This window comes from Mustela nivalis, assembly GCF_964662115.1.
Source record: "Mustela nivalis genome assembly, chromosome: 18".
Lineage (NCBI taxonomy): Eukaryota > Metazoa > Chordata > Mammalia > Carnivora > Mustelidae > Mustela > Mustela nivalis.
This window is the reverse complement of record NC_139037.1, coordinates 58,110,347-58,127,019: the sequence shown is the minus strand read 5'-3', so window position 1 is coordinate 58,127,019 and position 16,673 is coordinate 58,110,347. Positions and strand designations below refer to the sequence as shown.

Sequence of the window (16,673 nt, the reverse complement as noted above, 5' to 3'; positions counted from 1 at the left end):
TTTAAGCCCCTATTGTGGCTCCCGTCTTAACCTGATTCTGCCTCCTTCCCTCTCCTGGCTGCCGGGCCTGCTCTGGCTGAGGCTTCATTTTTCTGCCTTCCCGTTTCCCCCACCCCCCATCCCTGACCTCTTTGAACTCTTTCTCCCTCAGTTTTTCACAGCCCCTGGGTTTGCCTGTTTCTTGTTTCCCTTCTCCCCCCTGTCTGGGTTTGCCCTCTCCACCCTCTGTCTGCTTGGGTCCTCTCTGGCTTTCACCTTCCGTCTGGGTTTACAGGTGTCGTCTTCAGAAGTGTGTTTCCCTGCCCCTTGCCCCCTCATCCTCCTTCCCTCTGCCTTCCAGCTGGGTGGCTGATGTCTATACAACAAGCCTACTGGGTGCTGGATCCTGGCTGGAGAAAAGGTGGCTGCTCATCTCCCCCACCCCCCATGAGGGGCTGCACCACACCACCCCCCAGGTAGGGTCCGCTGTTAGGAGTCAGTTGGTTGACACTCTGCAGCAGTAAGGACTGGGCCCCAGAGATTCCCGCTGGCATTCTCTCCCACCCCCTCAATTCTCAGAGGAGGGGAGCAGGGTTCCCAGCCCAGGGGACAGGCTGGGGCTTGAACTTGTACCTCCCAGGCCCAGCCTGCGTGCTCAACCGTGTGGCTCCTGCCGACTCTGCAATCCCAGCTTTTCCAGCTTCCCTGAGTGCCCTTGTGGAGGCAGGCTCTCGTCCCCATGCCCCAGATGACTCACCCAGCCTGGGTGAGGAGGAGAAGGGTCAGTGGGCTCAGAGGCAGGGGACCTAGTCCCAGCCAAGTGTGCTCCTGATTCACTATGTGCCCTGGAGTTTGGGACCAAGTCCTCTGAGCCACAGATGGCAATGGTGGGGGCTGGCCTCAGACATGTCTCTCCCTTGAAGAGCTGAATCTTGAATTCTCATGAAGACAGGTCTAGAGATGATGGCACAAAGGCCGGAGAAGGAGTTTGGGAGAACAGAGGCTGTCAGGGGTGCTGTAGGGCAGAGGCTGACGCCCCACAGAGGTTTAGAGAGACAGCCTGGAGTCCAGAAAGCGGAGGAACAGAGAATACCACCACTACCACCACCACCCCTCCCCGGGACTTAGGGCCTGGCTAAGCCATTGAATGGGCTTGGCTGTGCCTCAGTTTCCCCATCTGTAAATGGAAACCCTCATAGCTAGAATGAGGAGGAGACTGGAAAAGCAAAGTTGTTATTCTATTCTGGTGGGGTGGGGAAGGAAGGGGAGCAGACCTTTGGGTGGATGTCTGGGGAATGCTAGGCTCGCAGGGGAAGCAGATGTCTGGGAAGGCAGCTGGGGGGCTGACGGGGACTAGATGCACTGAGCTAGCCAAAAGGTTGTCGCAATCCTGCCAGGGTCATGTCTGTGCATCCCTTTCACAACCATCCCCCCCACCCCCCGGGCTGACACGTGGTTGTGGGGGCACAAGGCCAGCCAACCTCAAGTCTGAGGCCAGGGCCGCCCTCCCCACAGCTGCCAGGGATCACTGGCGGTCAAAGGCAGCCAGAAGAAGGGGGGAAGCATTGGACTCCAGCCCTGAGGGACGGATGTGGTGGGAGGAGACCAAGGTGGGGAGGGCTGGTGCCAGGAGGAGCCAGAAGGGGTAAGGGCAGATGGAATGTTTACCAGGGGGCCCAGAAGCTCGCAGAGTGGGAGAGCAGAGAGCAAAGAGGGGCCTGGCGGGATGGATGGAGGCGCATACACTGCGGGGGGGGGCGGGCGGCAGGGGGGGGGCGTCTGGCTGTGGAAATAAGACCCTAGAGCTCTACCTCCCTGACGCAGGGAGGGGGGGCGGGGTGGGGGCTTGAGGGCTGATCTGAAAGTGAGACTGGAGGTGGCAAGGAGCTAGGAATGTGGGGGGCAGAAGTTGTTCCTGCTGAAGTGGCTTGCTAAGAAGGGGGGGAGGGGTGGAAGAGGAGTTCCAGTGAACTGAGTTACAGAGTTACTGAGTGCCCGAGAGACACCCGCTCCCACCCTGGCCTGGAGAAGGGTGTTCTGCAGGAGAGACCCCCGAGGGAAGATGGCCTTGAGGAGAGACTTCCTGTGGGGAAGGGACTACCGGCAGGCTGAGATCCACCAACAGGCAGATTTGGAGGTGCAGGTGTGACCAGTAAGAGGCTTTAGGCCCAAGGGCTGTGCCTACGCCCACCTGACCCATCAACCCTGGCCAGTCCAGTCTGGCCCGCGGAAGAGGAAAACGTGGGTGGGCACAGGGGTTAGGCCATCTGCCAGAGGCTTAAGGGGAGGGATTAACCTGCCCCGCCCCCTCCCCAGTCCGATAAAGGCCTGAGACGGGCCAGCAGCTCCCACCCGTGCTCGCCTGCGACTGATCAGGTCGGTGCTCGATACCCCGGAGGGTTGCCCCTCCAAGAGCACTAGAAAGGGGGTGGAAGGAACTCCGGGGAGGGAGAAGGCGGGGGTCACTAATCACTCCCCGCCCCCCCCACCTGCTTCTGCTTCCAGAGTGCCCCTCCGGCCCAACCATGAGGCTCTTCCTGTTGATACCCCGAGGGTTGCCCCTTCAAGAGCACTAGAAAGGGGGTGGAAGGAACTCTGGGAAGGGAGGAGGCAGGGGTCACTAATCACTCCCCCCCCCACCTGCTTCTGCTTCCAGAGTACCCCTTCGACCCAACCATGAGGCTCTTCCTGGCGCTCCCGGTTTTGGTGGTGGTTCTGGCGATGGTTTTGGAAGGTAAAAGTGAGACAGAAGAATATGGGAGTTTGAGCTTTAGAAGCCTGAGGCTGGCCCCGAGCTTGCAGGCCGAGTTTGAAGGACCCTCGAGAGCTCTGGGGCCTCTTCTGGGCCCTGGTTTTCCTCTCTCTCTCACCGATCACTCCACCCCTAAGGGCGCCAGGTGGTTGAGGGCTCTCTAAGGGGCGGTCCCGCCTGTGGCTAATCTACCGTGGCAAGCCCTAGCAACCGATGATGTATGGACTGGTATCTCCAGGATTGGCTGTCTTGCTTTACAGCCTGGAAAGGGGAGGGGGAAGGCAGTGCTGAGAGTAAGCTAATTCCTCGCAGCCAGAGCTCCGACTGGTCGCGTCAGTACCCTCTCCCCGCCTCTGAGTCTAACACAGTGACCTCCAAGAATCACTTTCAAGGATCCCCTTTCCCACCCCTGAAATGTCATCGCAAGGGCTCCCAATACTGAAATTTTTGTACCCCTGCCCGTCTTCTGGGCAGGCCCAGCCCCTACCCAGGCGGCCCCCGAAATTTCCAGCACTTTCGAGCGCATCCCGGATAAGCTGAAGGAGTTTGGTAACACCCTGGAGGACAAGGCCCGGGCAGCCATTGAGACCATCAAGCAGAGCGACATTCCTGCGAAGACCCGGTTAGGAACCTTCCCAGGGCTTGGGAGGGCTGGGGTAGATCACTAACAGATTGGGGAAACTGAGGCCTGGAGGGGCAGACAGCTTCCCTGTGGTCACAGCTGTGTCCAAGGGTGCTCAGATGTGGGGGACGGACTCCTAACTTCCATCCTGCATGGTGGTGAAAGACCGGCCGAGCTTGGAAGTCCATCAGACCCGGGTCCACAGGCCTGCAAAGATTCACCACTCTTTGTGTGATCTCAGGGTAGATGTGGATGAGCCTTTTTCTTCACCTGTGAAATGGGTGATTCTGAGGAGAAGCAAACTAAGGGATTTGCGTAATGCCTGGCTCATGGTAAATGCGCAGGAGGCTAGTTCAGCCAACTCCATTTCGCCACTTAGAGAATCATTCATTCATGAACAAATACCTATTGGGCGTCTGCTAAGTGTCCAGGGCTGTTCCAGTGTGAGGAATAATAGTGATGAATGAGATGAAGTCCCAGCCCACAGGGAACAGATTGTAAACCAGTGAGTGTCCAAGAGATGAGCCCAGAGAGGGCTGAGCATGGAGAAGACAACAAACGGGGGTGTAAACAACCAGTGTGGGGCTTGAGCTCACAACCCTAAGATCAAGAGTCGCTTGCTCCACTGACTAAGCCAGCCAGGCACCCACTTTCATATCTCCTTTTAAAGTATTACTGCTTCAGGGCGCCTGGATGGCTCAGTCAGTTAAGCTTCAGACTCTTGATCTCAGCTCAGGTTTTGATCTTGGGGTGGTGAGTTCGAGCCCCCATGAGATCTGGTTGTCTTACTTACAAAAAAAAAAAAAGAGAGAGAGAGATCGGAGTGATTAGGAAAATCCAGCCAGGCCTAGAAACATGGGAAGAATGCTCTGAGCCAGGAAGATATGTACATAATCCAGGCCAGAGGGGCAGCCTAGGCAAAGACAAGGAGGCAACAGAGGGCCCTTGAATAAGCAGGGGACAGCTAGGCCAGAGCAGGCTTAGTAAGAGATAGCAAGCCTTCAAAGTTGGGCCACAGTGGAGCCTTCTGACTTCAAAGGGCTCTGGTCGGTCTGGGAAACCCAGCCCAGGTCTCCTTCCAATCCCACAGATATGGGAGCCATGCTCCTTCTGGCGGGAGGTGGGGGGGGAGATGGGGTAAGGAGGCAGGATCTGGGCCCCCTGAGGGAAGACGAAACACTGTGACTCCTTGTCTGTCTCTCCCTGCAGGAACTGGTTTTCTGAGACTTACAGCAAATTGAAGGAGCGGCTTAAAACTGCCTTCTCCTGAACCCCAGGAGAGTTGCCCTCACTCTGGGCTCTGTGCCCTGGAGGGGACTCCGAAATTTCCTGTATCCTGCCTCCTGCTGAGGACTTCGTGCTGCCCAAACCCACCCCACCCTCCAATAAAAATCCCATGGAGAATTCTGAGTGCTTCTTTGCTGTGAGGAGGGGCTCAGGGTGGGACACGGTGGATGGTTTTGAGAGGCAAGGAGGCAAGTGTATTAGGATTGTCTACTTGACCTGCACCGAGGACTTTGAACTTCATGGTGTCAAAAAAAATCCTCACGAGAAATTTGGGAGCGGGGCCCTGTTAATTCTGTGAGGGCACTGAGGCCCTGAGAGGTGAAGTCACTTGTCAGGAAGGGGAGAGCTGGATTGGACCCCCAGCCAGAGTTTACTGCTATGCTATATTCTTCCCTGGCCAGGTTGCCCAAGGTGTGGGACCTGGGGGTGGGGGGTCATCTTCGTGCACGCAGCAGGTGTTTATTATTCTTAAAATGGATAATAAAGAGGGATGTGGAAGGAGCAAGGGTAGGACCTGGGCTAAAGCTCTGGAAGAGGTCTATCTACACAGTCCCCACCCTCCAACGAAGCTTTGATGTCCCCTCCTCCAGGAAGATCTCCTTAGCCCCCAGGCTGGGTCATCACTGCCTAGGGATGGGGCAGCTTTCCCACTGGCCTGTGAGCCCCAGGAGGGCAGGGCTGGGGTTGTCATCACCACTGTCCCCAGGCACAGTCCTGCAAGGGACTGGGCACACTGCAGGATCTCTGGACTACTCGGTGGAATAATTATTCTCAATTGGAAAAAAACACCTAAACATTACAGTGTTTTAAAAAGATTTTATTTATTTAAGAGAGAGAAGGAGCACAGAGGGAGAAGGAGAGGGAGAAGCAGACTCCCCGTTGAATAGAGCCCCCAAGGTGGGGCTTGATCCAGGACCCAGAGATCACCGCCAGAGCCAAAGACAGACAGTCAACCGGCTGAGACACCCAGGTGCCCCTAAACATTACATTTTCACAGAACTCCTCTGAGGTAGGGGCTGTCACTAGCCCTATTTGACAAAGAAACAGAGACACAGAAGTCTCAAGTCACTTATGTGATGTCACAGAGCCAAAAGTGGGTAGAGCTGGGATTTGAGTGTAGGCTGGGGGTAGAGGGGAACAGTTCCAGCGGCCACATCCTTACTCCACTTTCCTTGTTCCTGAGTCACCAGTCAGACATGTCAGCTGTAATCTCTCTCTCACACACACACACACACACACACACACACCCCTGGCCCTGGGCCTCACCAGCATCATCCCCAGCATATTAAAATGCCCCTATAGGCACCTGGGTGGCTCAGTCCGTTAAGCATCTGCTTTGGGCTCAAGTCATGATCCCAGGGTCCTGGGATCGAGCCCTGCATTGGGCTCTCTGCTCAGCAGGGAGCCTGCTTCTCCCTTTCCCTCTGCCTACCACTCCCCCTGCTTGTGCCTTCTCTCTCTGTCAAATAAATAAATAAAATCTTTTAAAAAGAAAGAAAAAGAAACAGGAGAAGGCACATAGGGTGGTGTCATCAGTGTAAACTGAGAACACGTGCCTGGGGAACAAGCTTGTGGCTGTGAGCTCTTCCTGTCTGAGGACAGCTCTGAGCCCATCGCAGGGATGCCCGAGGCGTGAGGGTGGGGAACAAAGGTGGGAAATAAATAAATGTAAGTCTCTGTACTCAGTGCCCTGTCCCCCCCAGATCAGTCCCCCAAGCTCCTTATACTCCCCTCCCACTTGGCAGACAAAGGGATCCTGTTAAAACATAAGTCACATCACGCCCCTTCCTCTGCTCAGACCCCTCCCTCCAGCCTCAGAGGAAAACCTAAAGATGGTATTCGAGTCCACCAGCTCATACTACCCGGCCCCATCACCCCTGTGTCCTCTCCGCCCCCCTCACATCCAACTCCTCAGGCTCCTCTGACACATTGGGCAGGAGCCGACCCCAGGGCCTTTGCATTTGCTATCCCCCTGCCTGCAATGCTCTTCCACCAGATGTCCAGATAGCTGCCTGGCTGCCTTTTCACTTTCTCTGGGTCTCTATTGCACTCCCCACACGGCTTTCCCATCACTCTCCCATTTCCGTATCTGCCTTTCTTTCCAGTAGGTGCTACTCTCTAATATATGTCTATTTGCTTACTTGTTTCCTGCCTATGTCTCCCACTGCTGGGATGTCAAGTTCATGGAGGCTGTCTTGTCTCCTGCAGGGCCGCGGAGTGTCCAGAACAGTGCTGGGCATGCAGTAAGAGCTCAGGCAATACTTCCGGAATGTGAACGAACATTTCCATGGACCAGCTTACACATAGATGCGTGATTCCCATTCATTACCCACTGGTGAACTCATTCATTCTCATTGTTTTTAAAGATTTTATTTATTTGACAGAGAGAGAGAGATCACAAGTAGGCAGAGCGGCAGGCAGAGCAAAAGAGAGGAAAGCAGTATCCCCACTGAGCAGAGAGCCCGAAGCAGGGCTCAGTCCCAGGACCCTGAGATCATGACCTGAGCCAAAGGCAGAGGCTTTAACCCACAGAGCCACCCAGGTGCCCCTCATTCATTTTAAGATTTTCTTTTTATACTTTATATTTAGAGCCAATGTGTTTGTTCTGTTTGGTTACAAACATACCTTCAGGGCCTCACAGAGCAAATAGCCTTGAACACACCAAGAACAAAAACAGCAGGAGAGCCCCAGATGTGTATGTAGAAACATGCCCATGGCACATTGAGACAGCCTCACCTATGGTGCACACTCCACGCAGCAGGCGGGGCAGGGATGGGAGACTCCCTGTGGGCATCTGGCTCAGCCTAGCTGGTCAGGGAGGACTCCCTGGAGGAGGGGATGCAGCACCCAAAACCCAAAAGACAATTCAGAAGTTGTCAAAAAGAGGGGCACCTGGGTGGCTCAGAAGGTTACGCCTCTGCCTTCAGTTCAGGTCATGATCTCACGGTCCTGAGATTGAGTTCTGCTTTGGGCTTCCTGCTCAGCGAAGAAGCCAGCCACAAGAGGCCATGGAGGGTACGGTTCCAATCAACTGACATCTAGAAGAGGGAAATCCATAGAAACAAGAAGGGGATCAGTGGTGGCCCTGCTGAGCCAGGGGGAAGAAAGCAAAGGGAGTGACCCTGATGGGCTAACTAACGGGTATGGGGGTTTCTTTTCAGGGTGATGGAAATGTTCTGGAATTAGATGGTGGTGATGGTTGCACAACTTTGCAATATGCTAAAAAAAAAAAAATACACACACATTGAATTGTACACTTTAAAAGGGTGAATTTTATGCTATGGGAATATCTCTGTTTTTCTGTTTTGTTTTAAGTAGGGCTCCAAGCTGGGCGGGCTTAACTCACAACACTGAGATCAAGAGTCAGACGGGCTTAACCTACTGAGCCACCCGGGCGCCCCAATATCTCTGTGTCTTAACAATGAAGGAAAACAGAACTCTCAAGACAGAAAGCAGAAAGAAGAGATAAAGGAGAGGACATTTCAACCTCTCTTGGGCCCCAGACATTCCTGCCATAACAGGAATGCAGAGAAGGGAGGTGGGGGCCCAGGAGAACTGGAAGGGAGGTGGGTTCCAGGATTCAGGAGTGAGGGGAGGGGGTCTGGACTGGGGGAAAGTGATTTTGGTCTCTGGTGGTCTCTGACACAGAGCTGCAGGCTCGGAGATGCTCTCTGCCCCCAGACACATGCACTGGGGTCTCAGAGCCCACCCCTCCCACCCCCACTCCCCTCCTGTGACCTTTCTCTCTGCTCCCATCACCCACTCCTAGTTGTTATTCAACTGACTCTGAGGTCCACCCTGAACAAACTTCAGCCTGTTCCTGTCCCCAGGATGGACAAACATTGCAAACAGCAAACAGCCCACACTGACCTTGGAGCCGGGGGCAGGGGTCAGTGACCTCCCCCAGGCCCATCCTGCTGCCAGCCCCGCTCCAACCTCCCTCTTGACCTCTAGGACCCAGGTGAGGAGGGGCCGCAGGGGTTGTCCTAACTTGGCTAGTAGTGAGGGAGCCGGGTTCAAATTCACCACTTGCTGGTTGAGGAGCCATTAGTCATTGGCCTCACCCCCGCACCCCCAAGCCTCTGTGTTCTCATCTGTAAAATGGGAGTGATGAAGAGGCCTGGACCATTCACTGAGTTAAGGCACCAAACCACCACCAGCTGTGATGCCTAGTGCAGAATATGTGCTCAGAAAACACAAGCTTGGTGCACCCAGGGACCACAGCCAATTGAGTGTCTGACTTCGGCTCAGATCATGATCCCAGGGTCCTAGGATAGAGCCCTGCATCAGTCTCCCTGCTCAGTGGGGAACCTGCTTCTCCCTCTCCCTCCCAGCCAGCTTGTGCTCCCTCTCACCCTTGTTCTCTCTCAAATAAATAAAATCTTTTTTTTTAAAGATTTTATTTATTTATTTGACAGTCAGAGATCACAAGTAGGCAGAGAGGCAGCCAGAGAGAGAGGAGGAAGCAGGCTCTCCACTGAGCAGAGAGCCCGATGTGGGGCTCGATCCCAGGACCGCGGGATCATGCCCTGAGCTGAAGGCGGAGGCTTCAACCCACTGAGCCACCCAGGCACCCCTCAAATAAATAAAATCTTAAAAAAAAACGAAAACTCAAGTTTAATAAATAGCCTCTGACCTTGACTGAGCACCTCTGCAGGGTGTCTGGCGCTTCCCACAGCAATTTACATAAATAGTCTCCTCTACTCTCCAGGGCAGCTGGTCCATGACTCCCAGACATGGACAGAGAAAACAGGCCCAGAGAGGTTAAGTGACTTGCACCAGATCACACAGCAGGGGGGATGTGGAGGCAGGCTCTGAACCCCATGTGCCTTGCGCTTACGCACAACGCATGGTGGGCTTTTCTTTTTCTTTTCTCTACAGTCAAATACAGAATATACTAAGTCCGGGAGGCAACATTTCTGGGGGCTCTTGTTCCTCTGTTCCTCTTCCGTGCTCAGCTCTCCTGGCCAGGGGAGGGGGAGGCTGTGCTGCAGGGCAGAGAGCAGAGCCCTCCCCTGGCTGCCTCCCCACGCCCCTTGGCAGGGACTTCAGAGACAGGGGCCCAGGTGACAATGACAAACAGAGGCCTTACCCACCCCTGCTGGCCTCCCTCCTTCCTCTGTTACTGTTCTAGGGGTATGCTTCAGTGCCATTAGGGATGTTGCCAAGGTTGTGCCACCATCGTCACTGTCCATTTCTGGAACTTTCTCATCATTCCAAACAGAACCTCACGGACATTTCATTCCCCCCCACCCCACCCCAGAGGTTTCATTTTGCTCATTATTGTTGGTGGGGAGCTGCGGGCCACTTTGTTGCACACCTACTGCGTGCTGGAGCCCGGGCTGGGGCCCCTGGGGGAGCAGCGTTCTGTTGGAAGCTGCCCCTTATCTGGGGGGAGGGGAGGCATTCCAAGACCCTCAGGGGATGCCCAAAACCACAGAGAGTGCCAAACCCTGGATCTACTGGGTTTTTTCCTGTCTGTACACACCTATGATAACGTTTAACTTATAAATTAGACACAGGGGTGCCCAGGTGGCTCAGTCATTAAGTGTCTGCCTTCATCTCAGGTCATGATCCCAGAGGTCATGGGATGGAGCCGCCAGTGGGGCTCCAGGCTCAGTGGGGAGTCGGCTTCTCCCTCTGCCTCTGCCCCTCCCCCTGCCCATGCTGGCGCTCTCACGTGCTCTCTCTCTCTCTAACAAACAATTAATACAAAAGGTTGGGGGGGACTATCAGATAAGTTGTTCAGGCTGTGGCCAAGTTGCAGTTGTCCTATTCATCGCATAAAAATACAGGATCCTGGGACACCTGGGTGGCTCAGTGGGTTAAGCCTTTGCCTTCGGTTCAGGTCATGATCTCTATCCTGAGATAAGAGTCCCACAGAGGGCTCCTTGCTCAGTGGGAAGCCTGCTTCTCTCTCTGCCTCTGCCTACCACTTTGCCTGCTTATGCTCTCTATCTGACAAATAAATAAATAAAATCTTAAAAAAAAAAAAAAAAGAAAGAAAGAAAATCATCGTAAACAGCCATGATCTGTGAGCCCCACCATGACCAGGGTTCTCATTAAGACATTTCCTTCTATCACTTCATTCAGTCAAAATCCTGCCTCTAGTAGGATTATAGGCCCCTTTTTCAGAGGAGGGAACTGAGGCCAGAGATAGGGGCCAGCAGGTGAGGTGGACCGAGGATTTGAACACCAGTCACTGTAGGAGGCCGCAGAGCCTTCCGTCTTCCCCTGTCAGGCCAGAGTCCTAGGAGGGTAGGAAGGAGGGAGGCCAGCAGGGGTGGGTAAGGCCTCCGCTTGTCACTGTCACCTGGGCCCCTGTCTCTGAAGTCCCTGCCAAGGGGCGTGGGGAGGCAGCCAGGGGAGGGCTCTGCTCTCTGCCCTGCAGCACAGCCTCCCCCTCCCCTGGCCAGGAGAGCTGAGCACGGAGGAGAAACAGAGGAACAAGAACCCCCAGAAATGTTGCCTCCTGGACTCAGGCCCCAGGCCCTGCCCTCCTTCAGCTTCTGTGTTCTGGTCCTGGCCTGTGTTGTGGGTGAGGAGGTGTGGATGCAGGGGTGTGCGGGGTGTGCAGGCTAGCAGACGCGCCATAGGGAGCTTATGTGTTTCATCGTGTGCAGATGGGTGTGCGTTTCTGGTGGCCGCGTGAGAGGTGTGCACGTGGGGCTGGTGCAAATGACCGGGGTATGGGTCGTGGTGTGGGTATTTGCACAAGAATAGAACGTCATGGTAAATGCACATGCCGGCGAACATACCTATGTAGGTTTGCGTGCACACGTTTTCATGCAGAAGTTATGAGTGTGTAGATGACATGAGGGTGTCTATGTGTTGGTATGTGAACCTGTCTGCATTCTGCACGTGCATGTAAAATTTTAACACTCCAGTGTGCAAGGCGTCCTCCCAATTGCCTCATGTGTGGTTAACTCTGAGTTCTCCCAGGATCCCTGAGGTAGGGCCTCTCATTATCCCATTCTGCAGAAGGGAAAACTGAGTACAGAAGAGGTTCGGTCATTGACTAAAGAACCTCGCAGGTCCTATGGGTGCCTCCGTACGTGCATGATCGTGTGTGTCTGCATGAAGGCTGGGATCTGTAGGTGACGCTTTGCGCAGCAGGCGCGAGAGTGCTGGACAGGCAGGTGTGTCTGAGGAGGTCACGTGCGATCCAAGGCAGGACCCCTGGCCCCCTGGGGAGGAACAAACAACACAGTCCTACCAGCCTCCATCCTTGGGGGTGGACAGTCTTCCTGTGTTCTCCCTCTGCTGTCTGCAGAGGTGGTTCAGACAGTGTGGGGGTTGTGGGAAACCCGGGGGGGGGGCAGCAAGCTCAGGTAGTAAAGGAGGCATCAGAAGAGGGGTGGGGCCAAGGGGGGGTTACAAAACTGAGGGGGACACCACAGGCAGACAGAGGGGTAACTGAAGGGGCCGCAGGCACAGAGGGTGAGAGGCAGCAGTGACGGGTGTCAAGGGGCTGCCCTCGGGCCACCAGGGGGGACAGTGATGGTGAGCACAGAGGGGAAAGCAGGAGGAAGAATTCTCAGGTCCCAGCCCACCCATGTGGCCCTCTGGTCCCGCCTAGCCCACCAGCAAGCGGTGCCCACAGAATCCCCAAGCCCCCAACCAGGGCTAGCGAGTGGTTCTTGGAGCCTGCTGCCTGACAAGGTGAAGGTGCTGGTGACCAGGACCAGAGAGAAGTGGCAGTGGTTCTGGTGAGTGTGTGCCCCTGTGCTTTGGGGGTGGGTGGACTCTCGGGTCTGAGGGAGGAGGGGCTGGGGACAGGACTCCTGTGTCTGACGGAGGAGACGCTGGGGGCCTGGACTTCTGGGTCTAAGGAAGGAGGGGTTGGGGGCCTGGAATCCTGGGTCTGAGGGAGGAGGGGCTGGGAGTCTGGACCCCTATGTTAGAAGGAGAACCTGGGTCAGAGGGAGGAGGGGCAGGGCCAGAACTCTGGGGTCTAAGTGGAATAAGCCTGTGACCTCTGGGTCTGAGAAGAGCGGAGAGTAAGAGTCGAGAGCAGGCACTCCTAGGTCTGAAGGGGGAGGGCTGAATGGGACAGCGGAAGTCTTGGGGGTGGATGGGGTCTCAGCTGTTATGTCCCCTCTCCTGCAGGGGACCGGAGGCCTTCCAGGGCTTTGTGAAGACCTACTACGACGACCACCTGAAGGACCTGAGCGTCCGCTCCCGGGCCTGGCTCCGCAGCTCCAAAGACAGCCTTCTGAACCGGGCCCACAGCCTGTGCCCCCGGTTTCTCTGTGGGGACGGGGACTAGAATTAAAGTTTTTGCTGCCGCCACAATAAAGAAATACTTCTCTTGTGTCCCTGTCCCAGTCCCTTCCCACTGTGGCCACCCCCAACAGTTCAAGAGTAGAGGACGTGACACCTGGCCAGGGAGGGACGGGGGGGGGGGGGCGGGGGGGCTGAGGAGAAGGAGGCAGGGGGAGCACTCACTTCTCCTAGCGCTGAAACCCACCCCTGCGGGATTGTGGGGGGAAGGAGACCTCAGACAGCCGAGTTTGGGGTTGGAGGGGGAAGGCTGGAGTGTGGATGCGGTCAGCAGGTCCCCACAGCCACCTGTCATTCCAAGTTCTGCCTTTGCTTCCTACGTGAGGGAAACCCCAGTCCCCTTTCCTGGTGGGTGCCCAGAACCCCTAACTCTTCACAGCCCCCCACCCAGCCTGTCTCTCTCAGGAGTGAGTTTTCAGAGTGGGGGGCCCCGTGTGGCTTGACCCTGGGACAGTCACTGCCCTCCCTGCCCCACACTGCCCCCTCAGCGGCCTTGTTGGCTCGGACTTTGGCCTAGGGACAAAGTGAGGGTGGTGGCTGTGGACAGGGAGGTGGACCGCAAGAGCTATAAAGCCTTTCTCTGCCCTCGTGGAAGCCGGTGAGGACAGCCTGCCGGAGCCGGGTAAGAGAGGGACCAGGATGGAAATGGGGAAGGGTCAGCAGGGAGGGGGCAGAGATAATATGAAGTCAGAAACCCCACAGAGTTCCAACATTAGATTCCTCTGTTGGAAGGGCAGGATTTAGAATCTTAGACCGTTCCCCCTGTGCCGATGGCCCTCGGGGTTGGATCTCAGCCTCATCTCCAAATTGCAGGAGAGACAGTCAGGCCTCTGGGCACTGTCATCGCTGAGCTGAGCGCTTCTGTCACCACAGGGCAGGGCGGTGGGGAGTGGAGACCAATGGAAGGCACAAGGACACAGAACAGGGCCTGGCGCATCAGAAACAGCCCCCAGGTGTATGAGGTGCATCCCCGTGCCCACTGGGTCTCAGCGGATGTCACCCTCTGCCAAGCCTTTCCCAGGCCACACATGCGACACAGCCTCCCCCCCGTCTGGAGTACTTATCCCCTCCCCCACAGCGTGTCCCCTCGTTGAAGACATGCTGTACATTTTCCTCATTTAATACCATTGATTGTATTTCTCTCTCATGTGGGCTGCGGAACGGCAGGGCTGTCGCCTGAGTTCACAGCAGGGGCCTAGGGCCTTGCTTGGCACACACGGTTAGGGCTCGAGAGGCTTCTCGAGGGAATTAAGGGATGTTAGAACGAAGGTGTGAAAATCAGGAGAATCATAAAATGTTAGACAATGAGCCCCAAGCACAGGCACTGGCAGCTGGACTCCGCGTGGGGCCGGGGGTGGACCTAGGGGTCACCGACGACCCTGCTCCACAGTCTTCTCAGCGTTCCAGGTCTTCTGAAGCTATGGGCACCCGATACCTCCTGGTTCTGGTTCTTATCCTCCTGGTCTTGGGATGTGGTGAGTGTGTTTGGCAGGGGACAGACGAGGGGTCTGTGAGGGGGATGAGATGAGCTCTAAGCATCTTCCCAGTCCGGTCCTTGCCTGGCCCTTCCCCTGTCCCCCTCCTTCCCTGCCTCATTGCCCCCTGCAGCAGGCTCCTCAGCTCTCCTAATGCGCTCCCCCCCTGCAGAGGTCAGGGGGGCCCACGTGCCCCAGCAAGATGAAGCCGCCAGCCCTGCCCTGCTCACTCAGTTACAAGAATCACTGTATAGCTACTGGGGGACAGCCAGATCGGCCGCCCAGGAGCTGTATGAGAAAACATACCTGACCACCATGGATGAGAAAATCAGGTATCAACCCGCCCCCTCTGGGAACCAGGAGTCCTGGCCCCCAGCCCTGCCCGAACCCCGGATTCTGAGATCCCAGCCCCGTCCTCCCTCGGGATCCAAGAGTTTGGGTTCCAGCCACCTTTTCCCACAGGACACATAATTCTGGGCCCCCCAGTCTGTTTCTCCCCTAGACTCAGGGTACTCCCAGCCTCCTCCCCACTCTGAGCGTCTGTTCTTTCTCCCCAGGGACCTATACACCAAAAGCACAGCAGCTGTGAGCACTTACGCAGGGATTTTCAGTGACCAGTTACTTTCTATGCTGAAAGGAGACCAGTAGCAGCTGGGGCCCCGGCCAGGAGGGAAGGGAGAGTCCAGACCCCACAACCCCTTGACTCCTCTGACCCGCCCCCCACTTCTCAGCAGCTGCCAGCATCCTGCTCCCAACACTAGTCTGTCTTCTTACAAATAAATTAATATACAAAGCCATTTATTTTATTCCATGTGGTTGCTTTTCTAAGACAAAGATGGCGGGACTGATTCTGTCCATCCAATGGTTATTGAGTGCCCATTAGACGTATGGAGGCCTAACTTGGTCAGTGGGAATAACGAGGTAAATAATAACAAGGAATAATCGTAACAGCAAAATTAGAGACTGCCCTTCCCCCAAGGTCTGGCCTTCTCCTCTGAAATGACAAACCAGAACACAGCTAACTTCCAGTGGCCTCCGGCAATATCCAGGCCCTGGACAAGTCCTTTAAATGTGCATCCTAGTGAGGTGTTCCATGGTCCTGTGTCAGAGGGGAGACTGGTGCCCGGAGGTCACTACTGAGCATGGGAAATCAAAGCCCAGGTGGTCTGGGACCCAAGAGGATCGGTCTACAAAAGCGATGCCCTGTGACAATTCCTATACACTTGTCCGACATGTCCAAGATTTATTGGGCTCCTGCTAGGGCCAGGAGACACTGCCGGGGGGCAGTGGGGGAAAGACAGTCCTGCTTTCTGTGGCCCTTTAAAAAGCTATTGATTGGGTCTGGGCCCGATTCCATGTAGGTTTGGTGATTACAGCTGTGTGCTGTGACTTGTTAGCTGCTCTCTCCCCTTGTTAGCAACAGTAGTGACATCTGAGCTCTCATTCAGGATCAGGAAGGAGCTCTGTTCCGTCTTGAGGCCACCAACGGAGCCCGACCGCCAGAGCGGCTGTGGGGTGGGAAGGGGCGGGGAGGCAGAGGGATGAGCCAGACAACCACGGAAGAAGACGACTTCAGACAACAATTTGTGTGATGCAGAAAAGAAGTGAAGATATGAAGGCCCGGGTGCTGTCCCCTCGGATAAGGGAGGGCCCCTAGAAAACCTGGCTGGGCTGGTCCCAGGGGATGCAGTGGAGTGTGGTTGGGGCTGTTGTTGCTGGGTGGTGGGAGGAGGGGAGCCGGGGACTGGCTTGGTTGGTTAGTGGTTGGGAAATGGTATCTGGGCAGTGGGGAACTGCAGGCAAAAAGCACAGGGTGTGCAAGGAAGAGAAAAGGCAGTACAGTTGGAGAGATCAGTGCTGGGTGGGTAGAGGGCTGAGGGCTTGGACTTCTGGGTTCTGAGGGAGTAGACGGTGGTCCTGGGACCCCCCAAGTCCAGGGGTGGGGCTGTTGGCCTCTGAGGATCCAGGGTCTGTGTTTTTCCTAATCTGCTTGGCATTAACCTCCAGCCGGCCTCTCAGCACTCTCAGAGCAGTTTCCCAGTTCTTGAGGATGGGCAGCTAGGAGTCTAGTAGAAAACAGGGGCCTTGGGGAGGGGCTGTGGGAAATGCCCCCAAGTTCCCCAGGGCCTGGGAAGAGCTGAGGCTGCCAAACCCAGGGGGTGACGGGGAGGGGGGTACCCTAGAGGAACAATCCCTGCTCTGTCCACTTGTTTCCCACGGACTCAAGCCAAACCAAACCACTGCCCAGGCCAGTTCTGCTTCCAACCAATCCTGG

At 55.7% G+C, this 16,673-nt stretch overlaps 3 protein-coding genes across 5 annotated transcripts; all 3 read left to right on the top strand.

The window, feature by feature from the left end:
* Positions 1-1,426: 1,426 nt before the first annotated feature.
* On the top strand, positions 1,427-4,757 carry APOC1 (apolipoprotein C1). 3 transcript variants are annotated; one of them, XM_082710701.1, is made up of 4 exons: positions 1,427-1,624; positions 2,636-2,713; positions 3,206-3,353; positions 4,563-4,757. In XM_082710701.1, the coding sequence occupies exons 2-4, from the start codon at positions 2,656-2,658 to the stop codon at positions 4,621-4,623; spliced, it is 267 nt and encodes an 88-aa protein (XP_082566827.1). In that variant the 5' UTR covers positions 1,427-1,624; positions 2,636-2,655; the 3' UTR covers positions 4,624-4,757. The 3 variants fall into 3 exon arrangements, with proteins under 3 accessions (XP_082566827.1, XP_082566828.1, XP_082566826.1); XM_082710702.1 differs by having other exon boundaries at positions 1,496-1,589; XM_082710700.1 differs by lacking the exon at positions 1,427-1,624 and adding an exon at positions 2,275-2,355.
* A 6,233-nt stretch (positions 4,758-10,990) lies between these two features.
* On the top strand, positions 10,991-12,956 carry APOC4 (apolipoprotein C4). Its single transcript, XM_082710696.1, has 3 exons — positions 10,991-11,178; positions 12,220-12,349; positions 12,750-12,956. Exons 1-3 carry the CDS (start codon positions 11,103-11,105, stop codon positions 12,907-12,909), a joined length of 366 nt encoding a protein of 121 aa, XP_082566822.1. The 5' UTR covers positions 10,991-11,102; the 3' UTR covers positions 12,910-12,956.
* Positions 12,957-13,432: 476 nt separating this feature from the next.
* Positions 13,433-15,195, top strand: APOC2 (apolipoprotein C2). The gene is made up of 4 exons (XM_082710697.1): positions 13,433-13,545; positions 14,314-14,398; positions 14,571-14,730; positions 14,956-15,195. Exons 2-4 carry the CDS (start codon positions 14,344-14,346, stop codon positions 15,044-15,046), a joined length of 306 nt encoding a protein of 101 aa, XP_082566823.1. The 5' UTR covers positions 13,433-13,545; positions 14,314-14,343; the 3' UTR covers positions 15,047-15,195.
* The last annotated feature ends 1,478 nt before the right edge of the window (positions 15,196-16,673 follow it).